This window comes from Syngnathoides biaculeatus, chromosome 7 (assembly GCF_019802595.1).
Source record: "Syngnathoides biaculeatus isolate LvHL_M chromosome 7, ASM1980259v1, whole genome shotgun sequence".
Taxonomy (NCBI): Eukaryota; Metazoa; Chordata; class Actinopteri; order Syngnathiformes; family Syngnathidae; genus Syngnathoides; species Syngnathoides biaculeatus.
In genome coordinates this window covers 17,237,996-17,260,299 of record NC_084646.1, presented here as the reverse complement: position 1 = coordinate 17,260,299, position 22,304 = coordinate 17,237,996, and the positions used below count along the sequence as shown (strand labels likewise).

General features: G+C 40.9%; 1 protein-coding gene across 3 annotated transcripts; it reads right to left on the bottom strand.

Moving 5' to 3' along the window:
* Positions 1-591: 591 nt before the first annotated feature.
* On the bottom strand, positions 592-22,304 carry dazap1 (DAZ associated protein 1). Of its 3 annotated transcripts, none has more exons than XM_061825414.1 (13): positions 22,037-22,304; positions 20,171-20,211; positions 18,491-18,657; positions 18,060-18,125; positions 15,658-15,762; positions 15,416-15,464; positions 12,480-12,562; positions 9,919-10,066; positions 9,742-9,774; positions 9,209-9,358; positions 7,901-8,065; positions 4,460-4,549; positions 592-1,389 (listed from the first exon to the last, which is right to left on the bottom strand). In XM_061825414.1, exons 1-13 carry the CDS (start codon positions 22,066-22,068, stop codon positions 1,223-1,225), a joined length of 1,296 nt encoding a protein of 431 aa, XP_061681398.1. In that variant the 5' UTR covers positions 22,069-22,304; the 3' UTR covers positions 592-1,222. The 3 variants fall into 3 exon arrangements, with proteins under 3 accessions (XP_061681398.1, XP_061681397.1, XP_061681399.1); XM_061825413.1 differs by having other exon boundaries at positions 593-1,389; positions 15,658-15,765; positions 22,037-22,302; XM_061825415.1 differs by lacking the exon at positions 4,460-4,549 and having other exon boundaries at positions 595-1,389; positions 15,658-15,765; positions 22,037-22,294.

Sequence of the window (22,304 nt, the reverse complement as noted above, 5' to 3'; positions counted from 1 at the left end):
GAAAAAGACAATGCAAACGAATGTGAAATTGCAATAGATGGAACAAATACGTGGCTTGCCAATTATGACATTGTGTACATTGCTCACCAGCCGCTGTACTCCTTTTCGTCCACCATCACTATTTAATTTCACGATTGTGCTGATGGGTCAAGGCTCCAAATTTCCCATAAACTCACACTTAAAAGTATATACATGTTTATACACACACACACACACACACACACACACACACCACACACACACACACACACACACACACACTTGACTGTTCCATGTAGGTTTACATCGCCAAAGACACGATTATGGAAGTAAAACTGTTAATATTCAATGAATCTTTACCAATAAACGTTAAAAGTGTCGTCTCCTTTCGGCATGTGCCGCTAGGGGTCACGATAGCGCGTCATCCTCCTCCTTCATGTCAGCCGACCTCTTGCGTCCTCCTTCCGAACTCGTCTTCCCTTACTTGAAACGCCACAATCACATACTGTACTTAGCGTACTAAAATCAATAAGGATTATTCGCAGTGGTTCCTTCATCATTTAAAAAAAAAAAACAGGACAAATCACACGTTTAAAACGTTTTTTTTTTTTTTAATAATTTGTCCTTTTTGCATAAGTGCAAAACGCACCCAAAACTGCCACCTGAGGGAAGTCTACATCTTCAAATAAAAAAAAAAAAAACCCCAAAAAAAGCAAAGTGTACATTTTAGTACAAAAGTCCTTTTTAAAAAATTGCACAGTTTGTGTATAATATATATCTATAATCTCAATTTCAAACAAACTTGAAAGGCTCAGAAAGTAAACAATATTGACCAAATAAAAACTATTTCCCTAGAATTTAAAGCTGGGGAAATGCAAAACCCTGTTTTCATTTGTGTCAACCATAAATATACATATTTATATGCAAGTTTCTTTCCATATAGACTATGTGCTAGTGTTCAACAAGACAATCAAAATTATTGCAAAGTAGTTTTAGGTCTACTATAAAACATTTTGGAATAACAATAAAAGCATCTTTCTGACGAATTTTTCCTTGAACTGGGTCAAGAAAAATATTTTTACAACTCTTTTGACCAAACTGGAAGACCTACTTTCATCAACATTTCCATTCCACGATGTGCATTTGAAGTACTGTAATCCGTAGAACAATCCACCAAAACTTTCCCCCCCGAACATTATTTTTCTTTAGGATTTTACATAACATCTTTGTCCCAAAGTTACAGTCAACGTCGATACGGGTGGAATCCTTGTACGTTGTGGTTCTGCCCCCTCCCAAACGCGCTGGCAGCTGACTGTGGAGCCGTGGGGTGCTGTGCTGAGCCATATGAGGCTGTTGTCTGACACGGGTCTGCAAAGGTGTGGCTGTACGCACTCAGGTCCTGAGCGTAGCCTGCAGTGGATGAGGAAAGTTGAGGCAAAAGAGGAAAGATGAGCTTAAAATTGACAAATGGAGAAGAGCCATTTCTTCATTAGGGTCATGGGTAAGAAGGAGCCTATCCCAGCCAGAAGCAGGCTGTACCCCCCATTGGTCGACAGCTAATTACAAGACACATGGAATAGAAAAACAACCTTTCACACATGAACACATCATGTATGGGCAGTAGAGTCTTCCATTGACCTAATATGCATGTTTTGGAGAATTAGGAAACCCACCCTAACCCCACACAGGAAGGCCACAGTCAAGATTTGAAACCTGGCCTTTAAAAACTTTGATGCAGATGTGCTAACCAGTCCCCCACTGGAAAATATGTCATCTAAAATAACAAAAAAAAATGTTTGGGTACAAAAATGTCTTCCTTAGGCTGCACTAATTCTCAAGCGTACACGGAGTTCTCGGGTTAAGATGGTCTCGACCAAAAACGTTTGGACTTCACGACACCCCTGTCTTGTCCGCCATTATGGCCCTAGCCCCATTGTGTTTCTGCTTAGCTAATACATATTGCTTATGTGGGCTGGGAGTTTATTTGCCCTTTTTGCAAACCTTTTTGCACATTATGGCCTAAAAGAAGAAAGCTGGGTCTTTTTAGCAATGCTGGTCCAGGCGAAACAAAAGCATTGACCATGGAAACGAAGCTTATTATATACCGTAATTTCCGGCCCACAAGCAGCGACTTTTTTTCCCCCACACACTTTCAACCCTGTGGTTTATGCAGTGATGCAGCTAATTTGTGCATTTTTTTCCAATGACCGCAACGGGGCACTCGAGTAGAAAAGGTAAGAATGAGACCAGTGGAATGTATGTGCCGAGGAAGGGAATTTTACCGGCCTTGTTAGCGCTGCGCTAGCGTTATGCTAGCATGTTGCTGCTGTGTTATTGGCATGTCTGTGATATTTACCGGTAAGTTTTATTTTAACCGGCTCTGTTAGCATTAGTGCTAGTGCGGCGCTAGCATTACCACTGGAGTTAGCGTGGCGTTATCATTAGCGTTAAACTCTGTGTAACGTCTTTCTTTGTAAATATCTCGTGTTTCAATGTGGGCACTTGTGGTTTTTACACAGCTGTGGCGGATGTATCTACCAAATAGTATTTCCGTTACAAATGTACTCTGTGAGGCTTGTAACCAGGTGCGCTCTGTAGGCCGGGAATTACGGTATATACAGTAGGATTAACACTGACGGACATAAAGACTTGGACTTCAGTCGGACGAGCGTGGCAATTATTAAGGACATAGCCCATATTTTAGCACACATAAAGTGTTTCACCCCAATGAGGGATACAGTGATCACGAAATGACTTTCTTTGTGAAGGAAAAAAAGTAACGTTCTTCGATTGTTGCCGAGATGGAAAGCTTACGTTATGGATCGAGGATCCGAACCAACGTAGGCTTAATATCAGCCTCATGTTCATTGAGGGAAAAAGCATGGCGTATTTTCCTAACTTTGAATGAGCAGAACCGCAAGGACGCTCAGGAGGAATTTATTGCTAGCAACGGCTACCTGCACTCACTTACTCAGCAATAGCTGAGCGCAGCCTCCCTTCATTCTTCACCATCCCAGCCTCCCTTCCCCAAACGTAAGTGAAGCATCTTTTTACTTTAATGTATTTTATTTTTTTTATACGAGGTACCCATATCCACCCACCAACCCATTTTCCGAGCCGCTTATCCTCATGAGGGTCGCGGGAATGCTGAAGCCAATCCCAGCGGTCAGCGTAAATTTTAACTAACGGTGAAATCCGACTTAAGTTGAAATTCGAGTTAAGTCGCTACTGTAGGAACGGATTTCAGTCGTAGACCGAGGACTCCCTGTATTCCTCTCTTCTTCTTTTTTTTTTTTTAAACAGCAAACACCACAGTTTTTTTATAACCACTGCTTCATTATGAAAAACACCCAATATCAGTTGCAAATTAGCTTGCTCGTAACAGACAAACCCCAATTCTGTTCCACTTTTCTTCAGAAGTGTTACAGCCGTGCTGGAGCCTTTGGGCGAGTGGCAGAGTACACCCTCAATTGGTTGCTAGCCAATCACAGGGCACATGTAAATAACCAACCACTTGCACTCACATTAACACCTCGAGGCAATTTAGAGTCTTCAATCAACCTACCACGCATGTTTTTGGGCTGTGGGAAGAAACCGGAGTATCCGGAGCAAACCCATGCAAGGCACGGAGAGAACATGCAAACTCCAAAAAGGCGGGGTCAGGATTTGAACCCCGGTCCTCAGAATTGTGAGGCAGATGTGCTATCCAGTCATCCACAAAATCCTATGTGGATACTAGGTGGCAGAGTACCGCTGCAAACTGGACGAGAAATACGGACAACCAGTTAAGTCAACCAGTCTGTAAGGAAACTAAATATCTTGCTGTTCATGAGCGCTTTTGTTTTATTAATTTCCCTAATGGGCCAGAGTTTTGCAAGTCACAAACCTGATACATGGAACATTTTACTAACTGGAATGGGAGCAAGAAGAACTTACACAACAAATAAATATGTTGGACTTTTATACTTGCTTTAAAATGTTTTTAAAAAATAAGTAAGAAGACTAACAGACTAGCAGAGCGTTGTCTCTAAACTGGGAACTGTGTCCTTTAAATTGGCCGGTATTTTATAGGCCTTCACCTATTTTGTGGCATAAGGAAAGTACTTGTTAAATCAGCGGTTGGTTTAAAAAAAAAAAAAAAAAATTGCCGTGAACATACTGTATTTCCAACCATTAGATCATCCTTTATATTAAGCAGCAAAACATTGCAGACAAGACAAAAATAAAATAAAACGGGACCTATCTTGGTATAGTAAAGCAACAGCCACAGCAGGAGGTAATAATACGTGTGGTGCGCCGACAGCTAACATGAATGTAAACGACTTTCAAATACCCTCACAACCAATGGCCACGCTTTATTATATATGCAGTAGTTTGAATGTAGATGCAAAATTAAAAAAAAGAGGGGGTGGCAGGGCAAAGAACCAGATACTACAGTAAAGCTACTTTTGTTGTTGGAGAAAATAATGCTGACACCTACCTGATCTACATCCTCCCTGATAATCCTGACCATAAGTGTGAGGACGCGTTGGTCCGTAGGCAGAGGGGTCCTGAGGGTAGTTACCCAAGCCTAGCAGGGAGACGAGGAGACCACGTTGACTGAACCCAGATACTGCTGGCTGACTAATTAGTAACCCCTTACTTTAAGGTGACAGAGCTTTACAGTTCTACTCATTAACTATGTCTACAGTTCACATCACCATGTCATTTGGAAGTGAAAATATAGTGTATATCGCTGCTGTCAAGCAGAAACCATACAGGTCAGTTTCATATTTTTTTCCCACAAATCACTATTATTGTTCAGTCCACAGCTTGTCTTATTTTTATATATTATTAACACATTTAAAGTGTTGCAAATGGGTTGAAAAATCATTATTAAATCTCTTGAAAGTGAGCTGTCTTAGAAGTGTCGAAAAATGCCTTTTCCTCACGTTGAGAGCCATGTGGCATTATGTCGACTCAAGATTGAGAGTCTGGATGTACGTACGTGTTTAGGCAAACGAGGTTAGAGACATTTGGTTGAGCCTGTTTTGTTAATCAATGGCAGGAATGCGTCAGTGCATCAGCAGTGAAGGTAAGCACATACTGAATAATTTCTACCAATAATGTGGCAATCCCACTATGAGGTGGGTTCTACTATCTCTCGGGCTGAGGTCATCGAGATGGTTAAAAAGCTCCTCAGTGGCAGGGCACAAGGGGTGGACGAGAGCCGTCCTGAGTTCCTAAAGGCTCTGGATGTTGTGGGGCTATCCTGATTGTCATGGACATCGGTGACAGTGCATCTGGATTGGCAGACCGGGGTGATAGTTCCTCTTTTTAAGAAGGGGGACCGGATACAGCCAGTTCGGCCGGTGTCAGGGTTTGGTCCCCAGTGTAGGCATAAAGTTAGATTCATTTCTAGTGAGTGTTGGACTCTGTTTATAACTTTTATGGACAGAATTTCTAAGGGGTGGGGGTTCAGATTGATGAGGTCAGTATCACATCACTGCTTTTTGATGGGTTCATCAAGCTGTGGCCTCCAACTCTCGCTAGACCAGTTCTCAGCAGAGTGTGAAGCGGCTTGGATGAAAATCAGCAGCTCCAAGACTAAGTTGGAAAAAGGTGGAGTACCCTCACGGAGGAAATCCTGCCAAAAGTAAAGGAGTTCAAGAATCTCGGGGTCTTGTCCACAAGTGAGGGAAGAATGGAGTGCAAGATCGATTTACCCATCAATCTACGTTCCTCCACTCCCATATGGTCATGACCAAAAGAACAAGATCCCGGATACAAGTGGCCAAATTGAGTTTCCTCTGCAACGTGTCCGGGTTCTCCCTTCGAGATAGGGTTACAAACACCCTCGAGAGACTCAGAGACTAACACAGAGGAGCCAGATGAGGTGGCCTGGGGATCTGATTAGGATTCCCTCATCCCCAGAGGCCTCCCTTGACAGGTCTTCCGGGCATGTCCCACCAAGAGGACATGCTGGAGATCTAATTCGGCTAGCCTGGGAATGCCTCAAGATCCCCTGGAAGAGCTGGAGGATATGGATGTGTAAAGGGAAGTCTTGACTTCCCTGCTTAAATTGCTGCTCCTGTGACCCGACTTCAAATAAGGGCACGAAGATGGATGGATGGATGGATGGAATGAATCAGCTGTTGCTGTTGGGAGTCCCTTAGCCTCTCTGGGGCAATATGGAGCAACAGAGTACATGCATTGAGCTACTCATTTTCTGTCAGATTTAAAAAAAAAAAAAAAAAAAACTAGAAGCAAGTTGGATTATAACTTGAACACACACACACACACACACACATTTAGTACAAAAGTCCTTTTTAAAAATTCCCTAGAATTTAGAGCTGGGGAAATGCAAAACCCTGTTTTCATTTGCGTCAACCATAAATATACATTTTTATATGCAAGTTTCTTTATATATATATGACTCATGACTATTGTAATAACTGTTACAACGGCGCTTGTGTGTGATCATTCAATATTAGAAGGCAACACCCTCCCGTGATCAGGGTTTTCCATTGAATGTTAGCATAAACATGGGAATTCTAAAGCAATGTGCGTATTTGTCTTGTATTTTAGAATAAAATGAGGCCAATTATTTTTGTTGTGCATTTAGTTTTAAATTAAACTCCTACTTGTGTGTCAATAAATACATTAAACCTCACTCAAATTTGGAGTAATTGCCCAGCCCCGCTCTACACTGCAAAACTGGCTGTAAACTACAAGTCACGGTTGATCGCTTTTTTGTAATGGACAATGAAAGGCATTGATAGATGAGCAATGATCACGTGTTTTCCACGGAAATACTGACTAAGGTCAGAGGAAATACTGTATGCAGCTCCTCATAATTACTAGACTCTTATTTGACACATTTACATAACTGGATGTAAAAAATGAATGTTGTACCTCATGTACAGTATATTATACTCAGCAAGATACAGTACTTAATTCTGTAGGGTTACAAAGTAGTGGGGAAAATGGGGAAAAAACAACTTTCACTTATAACTGTATGCCATCATCTACCAGTTATGAAAAACCTGTACACTTTCATTCCAAAATACCATCACCACCTACAGGTTATGAGAAACGTGCATACACTTTCATTTTAATAGGGGGGAGGCCCCGTAGCTCAATGGTTAGAGCACTGGTTTGGTAAACCAGGGGTTGTGGGTTCGTATCCCATTGGGGCCTCCACTCCCTGAGAAGGGTTGCGTCAGGAAAGGCATCCGGCATAAAAATTGTGCCAAACATATATATGCGTTCATCTGAGATCATACGCTGTGGCGACCCCGAAAGGGACACGCCGAAAGAAGCACACACTTTCATTTTAATAGGTCACCGTCACATACATTAGCAGAACGGTTTTTAAGAATTTTGAGGTCAACTTTGGAGGGGTATTATACATGGGTTCACATCATACATGAGACATTATGGTGCACTGCACATAACACCCTCAACTTCCAGTTTCAGCCTCATCAATCGAACTGTCACTCTTTTCACCTCTAAGATATTCTCAACTAACTCTTCCTTTAAAATAACACCAACTCAATTTCTCTTTCCATCAACACAACGGTAACAAAATTTCAACCCTGCCCCTAAACTTTTAGCCTTATTGTCTTTCCAACTGCTCTCCTGGACATAATAAACGTAATAAACACTGATGGCGGACATCGTTAATCAAGGCCATAACCGAACCTGTACGGAATTCTTCGGATAAACGCTTATATTTATTTAGCAAAGTTTTAACCCTGACAGGCTTGCTGTGGCAACCCTCTGCATTTATTCAGGCTTGGGACCGTCCTACAGTTTACACTGGCTTGTGTCCCCCAATGGGCTGCATCAGAGCTATGCTTCGGTGGATAAAAAAATAAAAAAACAAAATGGCAAGAATGGGGCATGGAACAGCTACTGTACATATACAATACTTTCTTACCATACTGGCTATACGGAAAGTCAGGCTGTCCAGAGGAAGCTTTGCTCAAGTCCTGAGTTGGTGTAGTGGTGGGAGCAAAGCCCAACGTTGCAGTTCCTGGAGTAGTTGGTGGAGGAGGAACCTGCTGAATATACTGTTCCGCTTGAGGAGTGCCAAAACTGTAACCTGTTGTAACACATGAAAATGACAAACTTAAAGACTTTTCTCAAATCATGATTTGCACATCAAACACCTCATACACTGCATTGTATTTCAACACATCACTGAGCATTTTAAAAGTGCACCATCAAATTCAACACTTCTGTCACTATTTTATGAACTGTTGTCCACTCTATGACTTAACAGGAAGGGCACTTCTCTGTCTTTTGACAACACTCTTGTCGTTCCCCAAAAGGGGGTGGCTTTGGTTCAGTAGGAAGAGCGGGTTGCCCAGTGACCAAAGGGTCCATCCATCGATCAATTTTCTGTCCCACTTATTTGTCACTCGGGTCATGGGAGTGCTGGAGCCTTTTCCAGGTACCTTGGGATGAGAGGTGGGGTACACCCTGAACTGCTTGTCAGCCAATCACGGGGCACATATAAACAACCAATCTTACTCATATTCACACCTATGGGCAATTTAGAATCTTCAAATCAACATACCATGCATGTTTTTGGGATGTGGGAGAAAACCGAAGTATCTGGAGAAAACCCAGGCAGGTATGGCGAGAACAAGCAAACTGCACACAGGCAAAAACGGGATTTGAACCTGGTCCTCAGAATTGTGAGGCAGACATGCTAACCGGTCGTCTGCTGTGCGGCCCGACCTAAGGGTCATTGGTTCGACTGTCTGCATGTCATAGTGTCCTTGGGCAAGACATTTTACCCTAACCTGCGCCGAGGGGGCCAGGCACCACCTTGCATGGGCGCAGCCGCCCATTACTATATGAATGTGTGTGTGAGTGGGTGAATCTGAGACTTTGTAAAACGCTTTGGGCGGTATAATGGTGTTGATACAGTGCTATAGAAAAATGATATATTGAAACATTCAACTCAGACCACCTGGGTGTCTTCTAATGGACAATTGAAGCCTTCTTTCAAATTATTATCCAATTATTTTGTCCACTACATAAACATTTGATGTTGGAGCTATTGTTTGCTCACTACATTTTTTTAAACTTTTAATTAGTAAGGGATGTACCTGCATATTAAGTCTCCACATTTTGTTGGCTTCTGCATTCTAAAGGAATTGGGTATCTAATTTAGTCACACTTCTTCATTAACTAACTATTGTGAATGTGGTCGCAATCAGCAAGTTAGATCACTCACCAAACTGAGGTGCTGTGCTGAAGCCCTGTGGAGGGTAGGCCTGAGGTGCAGCAAAGCTACCAGCTGGGGTAGTCACCAGGAATGCACTAAAAGGCGAAGGAGGCTGTGTGGGGGTTCCCCGGCCTGCTGTTAATGGAGGTCCATATCCACCTGATCAATTTGAGAACACATTCTCTTAATCCCACTTGTTATTAATTACATTGATACGTGCAGCCAGTTTACAATTAGGACTGCTGGTGTACCATGTTAGTGAATAATTACAGATATGCACAAAATGCTGTCTGGTTTGGCTCAGAACAGAAGCAACATACTGTATATGTCCTCTGCCATGTGAGTAACTATGAAACAAGTAATTTTTTTGGTAAATCACAAACTTTGATTAAAATGGGTCATTATTTTCATTAGTGGTGTGAAGCCATTGTATAAAAGCACTTGTCTTTGAGTAATTTTGCCACCATAAAGTACATTTGCCTCAGTCATAACATGGACGGAATATAAGCAAATACGTTGGCAAGGAAAGGTTGAGACCCTACCTATAGGTTGACCAGTAGTGGAAACCCAAATGCCTTCAAGATGAAAAGAAAAGAATAATAAACTGGTTAACACAGAGAACAAAATTGTTATCTGACACATAATGTATATGAGTTTTGCAGAAAGTACATTTTTACTGAAAACACTAATAACGCCTCTATTTTCTTCTTCACACTCACCCTGTGGCCCATAAGGCTGTTGCCAACCCTGGGCAGGCTGTGCTGGCCAACCGTTAGCAGTACTCAAGATGGTCCTGGGTGCCCACTGCCCTGGGGCTAGCTGGCCAGGTGGTTTATTGTCACGCGGTTCTGCCTTCTTTACTTCAACCTGGACAAAGGACAGGGAGAATTCATTTGGTAACACCAATAAACGGTTCTTGAACTTCCCCCACCAAGTCAGACCTGTCCTAACCCAAATTTTAAGACTTATATCTCGATGTTTGGGGCCAATTTCAAAAGTATTTCTTTAGGACAATAGTATGGATCGAATGACTAAAATCAACATTATTGTGTAACCAGGAGACAAGTACAGCTATGTGTATCAGGTACTACAAATCAAATTAAAAAGTCACAATTCAATTGAGTTTTATATGAAATGTTTTGCTAAGATCTAAACTCTAAAATCTATAATGTACCTGAGAAACATAGATTTTTTTTTGTATTCAATGAAGTGCCTTTTTTAAAAATGATACTACTCTAAATTCAAAGTTACGACTTACCTTTCTCCAGCTAAGGCAAATGAAGAATTTCAATTTATTCTATTTGAAATAGGTTTCAAGGGGGAATGGGTGTAAAGAGAAAATTGTATCTCAACTCTAACAGAATATAAAGTAAGCATGCAGAAATAACAAATGTTCAGTTTAAAATTGAATCTTCATACTGTGTCAAAAGGTAAAACTTGCATTAAAATATCAAAAGTGACAATAACACCAATAAAACTCGTTTTTTTGCAGCAGTACACAAAGCCAGTATGACTCTAATGAGGTCTAACAAGGTTTTTTGTTTGTTTTATTTGTTAGTTGATGGGTACAGTTGAGGTCACCAAACCTATGTATATTATCTACTTAGCATGGATGCATGCACAGTACAGTGCATAGCCTAAGGTCAGAGACACATTCTGAAAGTAAAACAAAAAAAGTGTGTGACATGGCAGAAGGGACAGCAACAAACAGTTAACCAGCTCAAGGAAACGTGCGGCGACTAAGGGGGAGCCGACCAGAAATAGACTCAGGGGTTGAGTTATTGGGGTCACCTTGCAGGAGGAAATGAATCACAAATTCCACCCAGCTTTAAGGTGTTGCTGGCAACCCCAGCCTTCTGTCTTTTTTTTTTTTTTCTGTCGACCCAATTACGTTCGCGTCTGGTAGTGGCCCCGCTACCGCCGGCAGCTACCAGAGCGCTTTCTCCCATGGGCATCACAGCTTCGTGTGATGGATACCATGACTACGATAAGTCCCCAACAGCAGAACTGGGATTTGCTCCTCAGTTTGATGTGCTCCATTTTCTAATTTTGTAACTCATACCGCCCAAGCACCCTCAGTCCCAGAGTAAGGTAATGTCAAGTCAAGAACAATGGATTAAGTTGAGCCTTGATGCCCGCTGAAAAATCAGGGCAATGTCAAAGTGGGTGGGGGTGGGGGCTAACTGGAGAGTTTATGGGTTGAGCTAAATCCATAATCAATGAGATTGGACTCAACCTAGATATAAAACGCACATTTTAATGAAGATATCCGGGGTGCCTACCGAGTCAGTCATTCGATAATAAAAGCAAAACTAAACTGAGTCAATTGACTCTTTTAAGTGGAAACAGTCAGTGGATATCATGAAAGTTGTATTACTGCCTTTTAAATATTGGTTTGAAAGCAAATCTGACAACAGAAAAACAACAGATGATATGATGGCTTTACTTTTGCACAGAAAATCTTCCAAGTGGGTGATGTTTGCTACGTTAAACATGAACAACAATGCCAAAGTGTAAGAGGATTCTGTTAACATTGCACTATGGTGACTTATTTTACTTTCTCCCAGTGGAAAGTTTGCCATAATCTGATTTACTTATCAACTCTAAACATAATCCATCTGGTACACACAAATAAATGGAAAGAAATACCACCACCTATTTTCTCAACTGTGATTATAGAGAGGCCTGCAAAAGTATTTAATATTTGTATATTGGATGGACACAGTATGGAGATTCTTTGATTGAGGTCACTGAGGTTTTTAATAACATAAAAGAAGACATGTTGACGTGGAAGTGACCTGCCAACCAAATATTAAAAAAAACAAAAGAAACAGAACTGATTTGACCAATCCTTTAGGTGAATTATGCTCTGTAATTCAATGAGTCATGAATAATATGTATATGTTTTGAATTATAGTAAAATTAGGTATGCATGAATGTATATAGTTTTTTCGGGGGGGGGGGTTCATTGAATTAGTTTTGAGAATTAAATATTTAAATAAACTCAATTCCACCTAATACAGCCTAAAGGAGTGGTCACTTTTAAACAGAGCCTTGGGCGACAAGGTCTGAAATACTGAAATATGAAAGCATTTATCAATGTATAGAAAAAATGCTTTGGTGTCGAACATGAAACTGAGACGCCCAATTGTAAGACCCTGAAATGTGAGAAGTTGAAAATGACCATAAGCATATAGCATAATCACATTACACTGGAATTTAGTGAGTCGCCCAAGCCTCTGTTTTATCTCAAGGTTAAAATAAAACTACAACTACACACTTTTTTGCCCATGATGTCGTGAAAATGCATGTTGACAGCCTGGTCCACTGATTGTTCGGCCTCGAAAGTAATAAATCCAAAACCTAGCCAACGACCAAGAGTGAATCAAGGTAGCAGGGGGTTTGTGACAACACAAGATGAAGAACAGTTTTGGGCTTTGCCAGAGTGAGGATCCATCAAGATTGAGCAAGAGGCTCCTAGGGTTTGGATGATGTCGCACAAACAGAAAACAACACAAAAAAATTCAACACTACACAGGCTGCTGATTTGAACCAAACATTACTCTGTCACATTTTAAGAAAGAAGTTACTGTTAGACATGGGGAATGAAGGCTCGTTTATAAATATCAGCGCATCTACTATATCATAATGCACTCAAACACTGGCAAATACTAGCAATACTACTACATATACATATTCAATGCGGTTTCATCCAAACCCCACCTTGAATTGTCCTGGGTATTTTGCTTTGGAGCACACATTCGTTGCAGCCATTGTTAATGCATTACAAAAATATGGAGAAAAACAAACTGTAGAATGCCTAAAGCTTTCTCCAAGCTTTCCCAAATTTAATATTTTACTTTGAGTCAGCCAGGATAAGCTGAAATTGGACAACACTGCAGATGGTAACACAAAGATATAGGCCATAACTGGTCTCCCAAAATGACTTTTCTGAGGTTTTCATGGGGCATATACAAAGATAACCTGTAACACAAACATTGCTCGAACAGAAAAGTAACTTCTACATCTTAACAAAGTTGTCTCACAATTTGCGCAAAAAAAAAAAAAAAAAAAAAAAATCTTGATCGGACAAATTGTAAAAATACTTTTCAAAGTGCAACAGTGATCCACTTTCAATTAGATTGACTTTCCAGTATGGCAGAACTAGGTTGAGTAGTCCTCTACTTGGGGACCTAACCTGAATCCGCTTTAACGTCCTAAGAGACAAAAAAAACCCGGAGATTTTAGAGACCTCTAGCCAAGCATCCCCAAGATATGTGGCCTATTGATATTAATAACATCTGTCAATGTCCTGGCCTCAATCTGAATTTAGAACCATGTTTTTATCAGAGTTGAAGTAATATTTTGTGTTGACATTGGATTTATTGCTTAATAAATTACTCATTCTGTGCTACATTATTACAATACTGTAACATTTCAAATATACATGCATTTTCTTGCGCCCTAACTATTTTACACAAAGATCTATAAGTATCTTTTGGCAAATTCAAACACCATTTATTCAGTGTTTCTAACTATTTGCTATCCAACAATTAAATGTAATTTCTAATAGGATGACATGGGGGGAGTGGGGATGGACATCTGCAGCCCAGTTCATAACAGATACAACTTTGTGTACACCCCAATGACCAATTGAATATTTGGGCATTTCAAAAGTTCGGCCTGTACCTCTGTGGTACCAGTCAATGTATAGTAACCTAAAGGAGAAAAGACAAATCTTAAGAGACACAGTTAATCACATTCAAACAATTCACAAGGAGAAGGGGGGGGGGGGGGCAGAGGAAAGAAAAATAGAAAGGGCTCACTTGCAAAAATACTTACATTTGGCAAAACATTCTATGCCAGTTAAGGTACATGTATCACTTATGTGCACAATTGCGGTGAAGAAAACTTATATCGAGACTAAACATCAAATGATTTTAATGTTTTAAAGTTACATAAAGATTGTGCAATGGTGTTAACTGGTGCATCATGTTAAATTCCAATGACAAACTATTGTGCATTTCTCCCAAAAGAGTGTAAATGAAGAGAAGGAGCAGCAGTAACACATGTTGTGGGTCACTGGACGCAGCATCATTGCCATGTAGGACAAATGCAGATGAAACAGATGTGACTGGAGCTCAGCAGACAAAGGCCGACACCAACATTGCCTGTGGCAGGTTTGACTCCCAGCGAGGCAATTCACGCGACAAGCGTCAGTAAACATATAGGATTTAACTGGACGCAATTTTGTGACATATTAACTTCGACTGTCAGGGGATTGGGATGGATGCCTCTTTTAGTACAAAACACATAAACCCTTGTTCTTGGGAAACACAAGATCACCTTCATCACTGAGGCCCCTTTAAGGACAAATCCCTCTTTGGAACCCAAACTGTTCCCAGTGCTTTCTGCACATTGACCATCTGGCTACCTCTAATGTCACCCCTTTTCAGTGATGCTTTGCCTCCCAAAGCATCTGCTAAGAACTTGCCATTAACTTTTTGCATTCCTTATTGTTTTCTCGATTTAAAAAAATAAGGCTTTGGGACCTTGAAACATCTTCTAGAAGGGCTATTATGGAGACAGCCAAACCCTACTTTGTGACATTTTGGTGGTTTGCATAACCTTTTACTTTCAACAAGTCAAACGACAGTTGTAACAGATACAGTAAATGCAACAGTGTTCAGAAGCGTGTACTGAGTTTCTGCTTAAGAACTAAATCTACTAATATCTGTACTGTACATGTGGATATATACACTGCACATATTTACAATATAAAACACTGGCATTATTTGTCTCCCATAGGATGATTTTTTTTTAACGATGAATATTGATTGTCATTCAACTGACGCAAGGATGTCAAAAGTCATGAAATAAAAAAAATTAACTGACATAAAAGGGTAGAGAGAGGAGAGACTAAGAAGTGTTTTTGTGATAGATTTTGATGTGCTTTCTCTGTCTGTTTTGTGTACACTATGCTAGGTTGGTATGACCTCAAATGGACTGCCCACAGACAGAAAGTGCTCCCCCACCCCACCCCAGGAAAAAAAAAAAAAAAAAAAAAAAAAAACACTGATGCCCTGTAGTGATTTAAACGAAGGTAATTTTCACAGTTGAATGGTCTGTTTCTCTTTGGGGCAGAATAGTTTGTCATTAGATTTAAGATGGTAAGGTATGGAGGGAGGGAGGGTTGAAAACAGGATCAGCTTTTACCTCGGGGCCTCTGCTTCTCCGCATCATAGATCATTACCACCTCTGTGACCTTGGATTGGACAAAGGGAAACAATGGTTTAGAAAAGCAGACAAGGTCCTTTGTTTACCTAAAATGAACACAAATATCAGATTGGTCTTTCCCATTCCACGAAAATGTGCTTTTTCATGACATAAATATGAACTAATTTGTCTAAAAAGTCCTAAAACTAACATGTAGGGATTAGGTCATTGACAATACTCACCACTCCGAACCTATTGAAATAGTCCCTGAGTTCAGGCTCGCCACAGTTATGGGGGATTCCACCTACAAATATCTTCTTTGATTTATTGCTATCGGCTTTGCTGCCCTTCTGAAAGAAAACAAGGAGTGTATGGATTACAGTGTTTGTTAAAGGATCCCTCTGGAAAGGGCCGCTTAGCCATCATCTATTCAAGCAGTGCAGAAGAAATTAGGTTCTCCTCTTGCCCTGGGGTATAATTCTTAACATGTCATGTCAATGCAAACACTAGTCTCCACAGATCAGGGAACACGGCTTCCTCCGCTCACTCCCTTCACAATTGCTGTGCACTCCACTCAAACTGTAAAGGCTTGAGGCTGCTCCTACAAGTCCGACTCGGACTTTAAACAAATGCATCTTTTTGCTTTGCCAGTAAAACACTGAGGACCAAAAGGACCCCAACTCACAATAGTCTCTGACATTCAGAGCCCATGCTTGCAGACAAATACGTGACAAAAGGCAATTACTCATCTGCTACTCAATGAGACAACATGCTTTTAATCCCTGAGTGGTGACCAATGAACAATTTATTTTCACTTTGCTTTCTTTTTTTGTGATGACACGTACACATTTCCTTTTAGCAGTCTTATTCACAACTCTAGAGCAATTCATTATATAATTGTGATCCCGATTCTTGGATTTCTGCCACAGCAAATTCCTTAATACGCCAGTCACAGGCCAGTGGAAGCTGCTCTAGGGACATTCAGATTTTTTTGCAATCTTTGGGTTTTATTCATATTATAAAAGGTCCTTCATCATAATCTAAATCATCTAAACATGAAAAAAAAAACTCGCAGTGCTGTCCTATTCTACAGAACTCCAAACACAACCACAAAGATAATGCTTGGGGAAAAAAAACTACAGTGTCAATCAAATGTGAGCCATAACTCTGAGAGGCACATATGAAAAAGAAAAAACCAAATTGATAAATACCACTTTTTGCAGATTGAGTTGACTCTAAATTGCCCATAGGTGTGAACGTGAGTATGTATAGTTGCTGTTTATATGTGACCTGCGAATGGCTAGTGGCGAATTAAGTGTACCCCACCTCCGCCCATTGTAGCTGGCATAGGCTCCAGCACACACGTGGCTCTAGTGAGGATGAGCAGGATGGAAAACAGGTAGATGCGTGTACAAGTACTACTCAGATTTACATACCCACTAATACCGAGCACAGATATTTGCTAATGCCAGAATGTCTTGTAATTTTAATGGAAATGTTTTTTTTTTCCCCAAACAAATATGGTCCGAAAAGAACTTCTATTATACATGGCAATAAATTAAGCCAAATACAGCACTGAAATACATACACACTCAAATGTTTTTCAAAAACAAACATTTTTTTGATTGTGGGTTGAATTTAACTGAAATATAGAATTTATATTTAGTTATTGTTTCATTTATTGTGTTTCATGTTTTACAGTGAGTTTATTAAATACAGCATTTTGTTAGAGCAACGGATTTTTTTGTTTCTAAGAGCTAGTAAGTAAACTTGAGATGATTTGAGTCATTTTCCAGTTGCCCAGAGGTAGCCTGAATGGCTTCTGTTGTGCGTGCTTTGGCGCCAAGGGGGCAGTATGGTGCATCCATGCATACAACACACAGATTTGATGAAAAGAGAGAAAAAAAATTGTTGCAAAGCTGCAGTAATGTAATTTCCTCCCCTCCCCCAGTGTACAGAGAATATAAGTATTGTTACATCACCTGTATGCATATGTTACTGTCCTATATTTGCTATTCAAAAGATTACACTGCAACATTGAGGCTATTCTACAGCGTTTTAGATTTATGTTTTAGCATTAAGATAGCGCTACTGACTTTTATAAGTCAAATATATGTGTTTGCTTAAATAAACTGCAATTCTCTTCATTTTATCTTAGTTTTACTGTAAACCTGAACTGGGAGGCTCAATAAACAGCTTGAATTGAGCACACATTGGCTCTTTTTCAAGAAGTGGTCGTTATCGCCCAAACTGCACACAGCACACCCAGAGAGGACAGAATATGACAGCTTAAGACAAGCTAGTATCAGGTGTTGTATTTTGGAGCCCTTATACATGTCTGAATATGACTTGCAGACATATAGCATCGGCACAGACATCGACTGATCCATCCCTAAAGCCTGTTTCTGTTGGTTGCTTGGTTGTTTGCTTAGTGAACAGGATGGGCCAAAAATAACTTCCCAAAAACACAATATGATGGTCTTAACAACTTTTCAAAACAAACTTCAGCCTTGGTTGCTTTGTGTCTCGAGTTTCAGAACATGTAGCTCATTATTACAACTGTATAATATTCCATATCATTTCTCTATTGTTTTAGAATAAACACTTAACATTGTCTTACTGGAAGAAATCAGATTGTCCTTACCCAGCCTTCCTTAGTTCGAGACTTTTCAGGTTGCATTCCTCGGGGAGTGCATGGCTTCGGGTCAATCTAACAGCATAGAGAGGAAATGTTTCGCCATTAGAGTGTGGCAAATGTTTTTTTTTCCACTGGATTATCTGAATTAGTGGTTAATGAAGTACTGCATGCATCAAGAGTTCAGGAAATGGTGTGTTTCTTTGCAGTCAGAATTGCAATGTGAACCGCCAAATTGGGTAATTTGACTTTGAACAGGTAAGTCTTGTTGGGAAAACAAATGTCAGTTTTTGCAAGGAACGGGTACACTACATGATAGACTTGGACTCAAACATCTAGCTGCAGTTCATAATCAAATACGGTTCAGTTTGAATGGTAACTACAAAGGTTCGTAAAATATACACATATTGTTTCATAAGCTTTTAATATGAAATACTTACATTTCTGCCGTCTAAATTATGCGGCTTTGTCTCCAGCACTGTCCGTACACAATTGGGGTCTTTGAATTTGACAAAACCAAAGCCTCGCGACTGATTTGTTGTTTTGTCCTTCATTATAACACAATCCACGACTTCCCCATATTGTGAAAAGTAGTTTCTAAGGGTTTCTGAGGGAAGAAGATAAAAATGAGAAAATATTGATAAAACACTACACAGCACATAAACACTGCAAATGTGAAATGGTTATGAAAGACATGACTCAGCCCTGCTTTTCTCCTGAACACGAAGAGTAGATGCATGCTTTCAACATGATAATCAAGATAGGAAAATACCTTCAGCAATGCTGTTACAAGGCAAATAATCTAGATTATTACTTGTAGTCTTTACAATTAAGCAATGTTGTTGTTGGTTTTTTTTTTAGCCATGTACAGCAAAAATATGAAAACACAAAGAGGTCATGTAGCCAGATTCCTAATGGCCTGACCCAATGCCATCTTCCACAGCACCAAGCACACGCCACAACCCTGAGATGCCAGCACACACCCACTGAGCCGAAGTGAGCAAGTTACAACAAATGAGGAGTCTGTAATTGCGTTTCACATTGCTGGGAAGCCCTGCGGACAATGCCAAGGGAACGAGCTGAGTTCCACAGTGCTGTGCTTGTGATCTTTATGGTACAGTGCTGTTAGGACACACACGTCCAAAGTTACACAGTGGTCAGACGAGCAATCGCCGTTAAAGAGCTCAACACGGGCTAGAGCAGGCGATCTCTGAGGAGGTTGTGGAACCATGTACTATAGACATTTACCAAAACTCAACAATTTTAAACATTTACATTTCCCTTAGGGCAAAGGTCACACAATAGAGTCACAAAGTCTAGAGTGCTGAAAAAAATAACACTTTAAACCTTATTACACAAATAAAGATGAGCAAACATTATAAAATATGTTATCGTCACGCAGTCATCCAAGGTTGACGTGAACACCTATTCAAATGCACCATTTACCTCAAAAACTATTTCATTCATGTCCTGAGCAGCTTATCCTTACGAGGGTCGCGGAGGTGCTGGAGCCAATCCCAGCTATCATCGGGCAGGAGGCGGGGATCACAATGATCTGCTTGCCAGCCAATTGGAGGACACAAAGAAAGACAACAGTCGCACTCACAATCACACCTAGGGGCAATTTAGAGTCCACAATTAATGTTGCATGTTTTTGGGATGTGGGAGGAAACCGGCGTGCCCGGAGAAAACCCACACAGGTATGGGGAGAACATGTAAACTCCACACATGTGGGGCCGGGAATTGAACCCCAGTCCTAAGAACTGTGAGGCCAACGCTCTAACCAGTTGTTCCACCCTGACGCCCAAGACTAAAAATAAGCCATATACTGTATAGAAAGATTTTATGTTAAATTATACAATCACTGAAAAAGAGAAAGAATGCAAAAAGCAAGAATAACTTCAACATTCAGCTCTGCTTTTTGTTTTCTAATAAAAATGAGACACAATCCCTTTTGCTTTTATACAATCTTTTCTAGTCCTAGTAAACTAGAAGCCAGTACCTCTTATATGACAACAAAATGTGCTACTATGTCCCAGAGAGAAATGGCTATTTACAACTCATTGCAAACAAATTATCTGAGTAGTCACCTGTTTAAAAATGATATTTAAGATCCATACCTTGTGTGGTGCTCCAGTCTAGGCCACCAACAAATAATTTTCTAAAAAAGAAAATGAAGATCAAAATCTTCATCACAAGTTCACAATTATTGTATACTTTAGTGTAAACAGTCAGGTCAAGCACAGTGGGGCAAAACGTCATATACATGAGTGCGTATACAGTCAGGTACACAGATACAGACTGGTAGTTCAAAGGTGTAAGTAGAAAGCCACACAGGTGAAGACAGTGAAATACTATATGCAAATGTACTCCATCAATTGCAATCAGTCCAAAACACAATTGGACAATCAGGTCCAGACGTTTAAACAGCCAGTAAGCGTACCCAGTCAGACAGGCGGCTGAAAATTAATTACATAGGTGTACACACTCAAGTACAAAAACGTAAACAAGTACGTAGGCTGAAACAGTAACGTGCACAGTCTGGTACACAGCTGTAAACAGATACACGTGTGTTGTATGCAGAAGTACGTAAGTGTACACAGGCTAGCACATTAGCTTGAACAGTCAAGTACACAAGTGCACAAAGTCAGGTACACCATTGTAAAACAAATTACCTAGGTGGAACGAGTAAAGAAGACTTTTTATACACGGTCAGGTAAACCCGTGTGGACCGTCAGTCAACTACATTAGAGTACACAGTCAGGGACGGTGTAAAAATCTGGTAAATAGGTGGAAGCACTATGCTACGTTTATTTACACTCAAAAATAGTGGTGCAATCAAGTACATAAGCGCAACAGTCAGGGAGACCACTGTAAACAGTAAAGTACACACGCGTAATCAAGTACAGCAGTCTAAACAGTCGAATACATTTGTGTACACGTGGAGGCACACAGACGAAAATGGTTAAGTACACATATATACATTAAGGTACAAATGTGTACAAAAGCAGGTATGTAGATTTTTCACAATGTAGCACATTAGTACAAACTCAGACTGAGAGGTACAACTAGTTACGTATGCAAGTGCACAGACAGGTTCGCAGATAGAAGACAGTACAGTGTACAGTGTAAACAGTTAAGTACAGTACCAGTAAGTGTAGACTGACACAAAGAAGCAGGTGCACAGGTGGCAACAGCACAGTTTTAGACACAAAGACAAAATCCCACATGCTTTTGGTCACATTTTCTCACATCTATTTAGCCACAAACGTTGGTTTTCGCCGTCCAGATGTGACACAATTGTGAAGGTGTAACCCTAATAAAACAGGCTGGAGCCGGCTGTATCCAGTCTGAGCACGGTACGTGGTCCCGGTCGGAGAGATGCTCCCGGTGTACACTGACCGCTTCGTTCGGATGCTTCAACTTCGAGAACACTTTTGTCATCCGCACTAGCAAGCTCGCTGCATTAAGTGTGGTTACGAGAGACTTGACCACTGGACCAGAGGTGGAGGACTAGCGGGGAGGGGGAATGGGGGGGGGATGCTCAATCCTCTTGCGGTGCCCGCTAAGTGTCCTCTTGGTCAAGTCAGCCAGACTTGGACCACACTGGCGAACGTTTGCTAAGCTAGCTTGGATGCTTCGAACCGAGAGGCAAAAAAAAAAAAAAAACCGGCATAAGTGAATATTGTGCCACTTTTGCACAATGACAAACAATGCGGCAGACGCCAACGCCGAGGTATAGCGTTTTGGCTTAAGGTATCGCACGCGCGACTGCCACCATAAATGCCACTTTTTGCCCAGAGTTACTGGGGCTAGCGCTCTCGCTAACTTGCTGGAGCTAACCTAGCTCGTTAGCAAACGCTAGCTGTCAAATGACAAGTCGGCAAAGAGGGCTGACAGAGTGCAGTTAAACAAAAAAAAAAAGAAAAGTGACTTTCGAAACCGACCAAAAACCTCGCGACAGCGCTTCGTAGCAAGGACCTTACCCGACTTCATCGCCGACCAGGTTGTTGTTCATTTCTGAGGTTTGAGCAGTGAGGGGAATGGGGGCTTCGTGAGCTGTGGCCGGCTTCTCGCTTGACTGCTGCCCCTCTCAGACTGAGAGCGAAGGAAGGTCACTCCGCTTTTTGGTTCAAAAGTGTTCTGCGCAATGACGACACTGCAGAGTGCACCGCCTTTAAAGGAACACTGCACCGCAACACGCCAGTCTCAAGTCTTGAATTCTTTTATGGGCAAGGTCAATTCAACCTAGCC

Excerpts from the sequence above, each read along its gene's own strand:
- dazap1 (XM_061825413.1), bottom strand. The coding sequence starts at position 22,068 with ATGAACAACAACCTGGTCGGCGATGAAGTCGG. Across the intron at positions 9,359-9,741 it reads CACTACTGGTCAACCTATAG|GTGGATATGGACCTCCATTA; the intron begins GTAGGGTCTCAA and ends CAAATTGATCAG. Across the intron at positions 8,066-9,208 it reads CAGCACAGCACCTCAGTTTG|GTTACAGTTTTGGCACTCCT; the intron begins GTGAGTGATCTA and ends GTGTTACAACAG.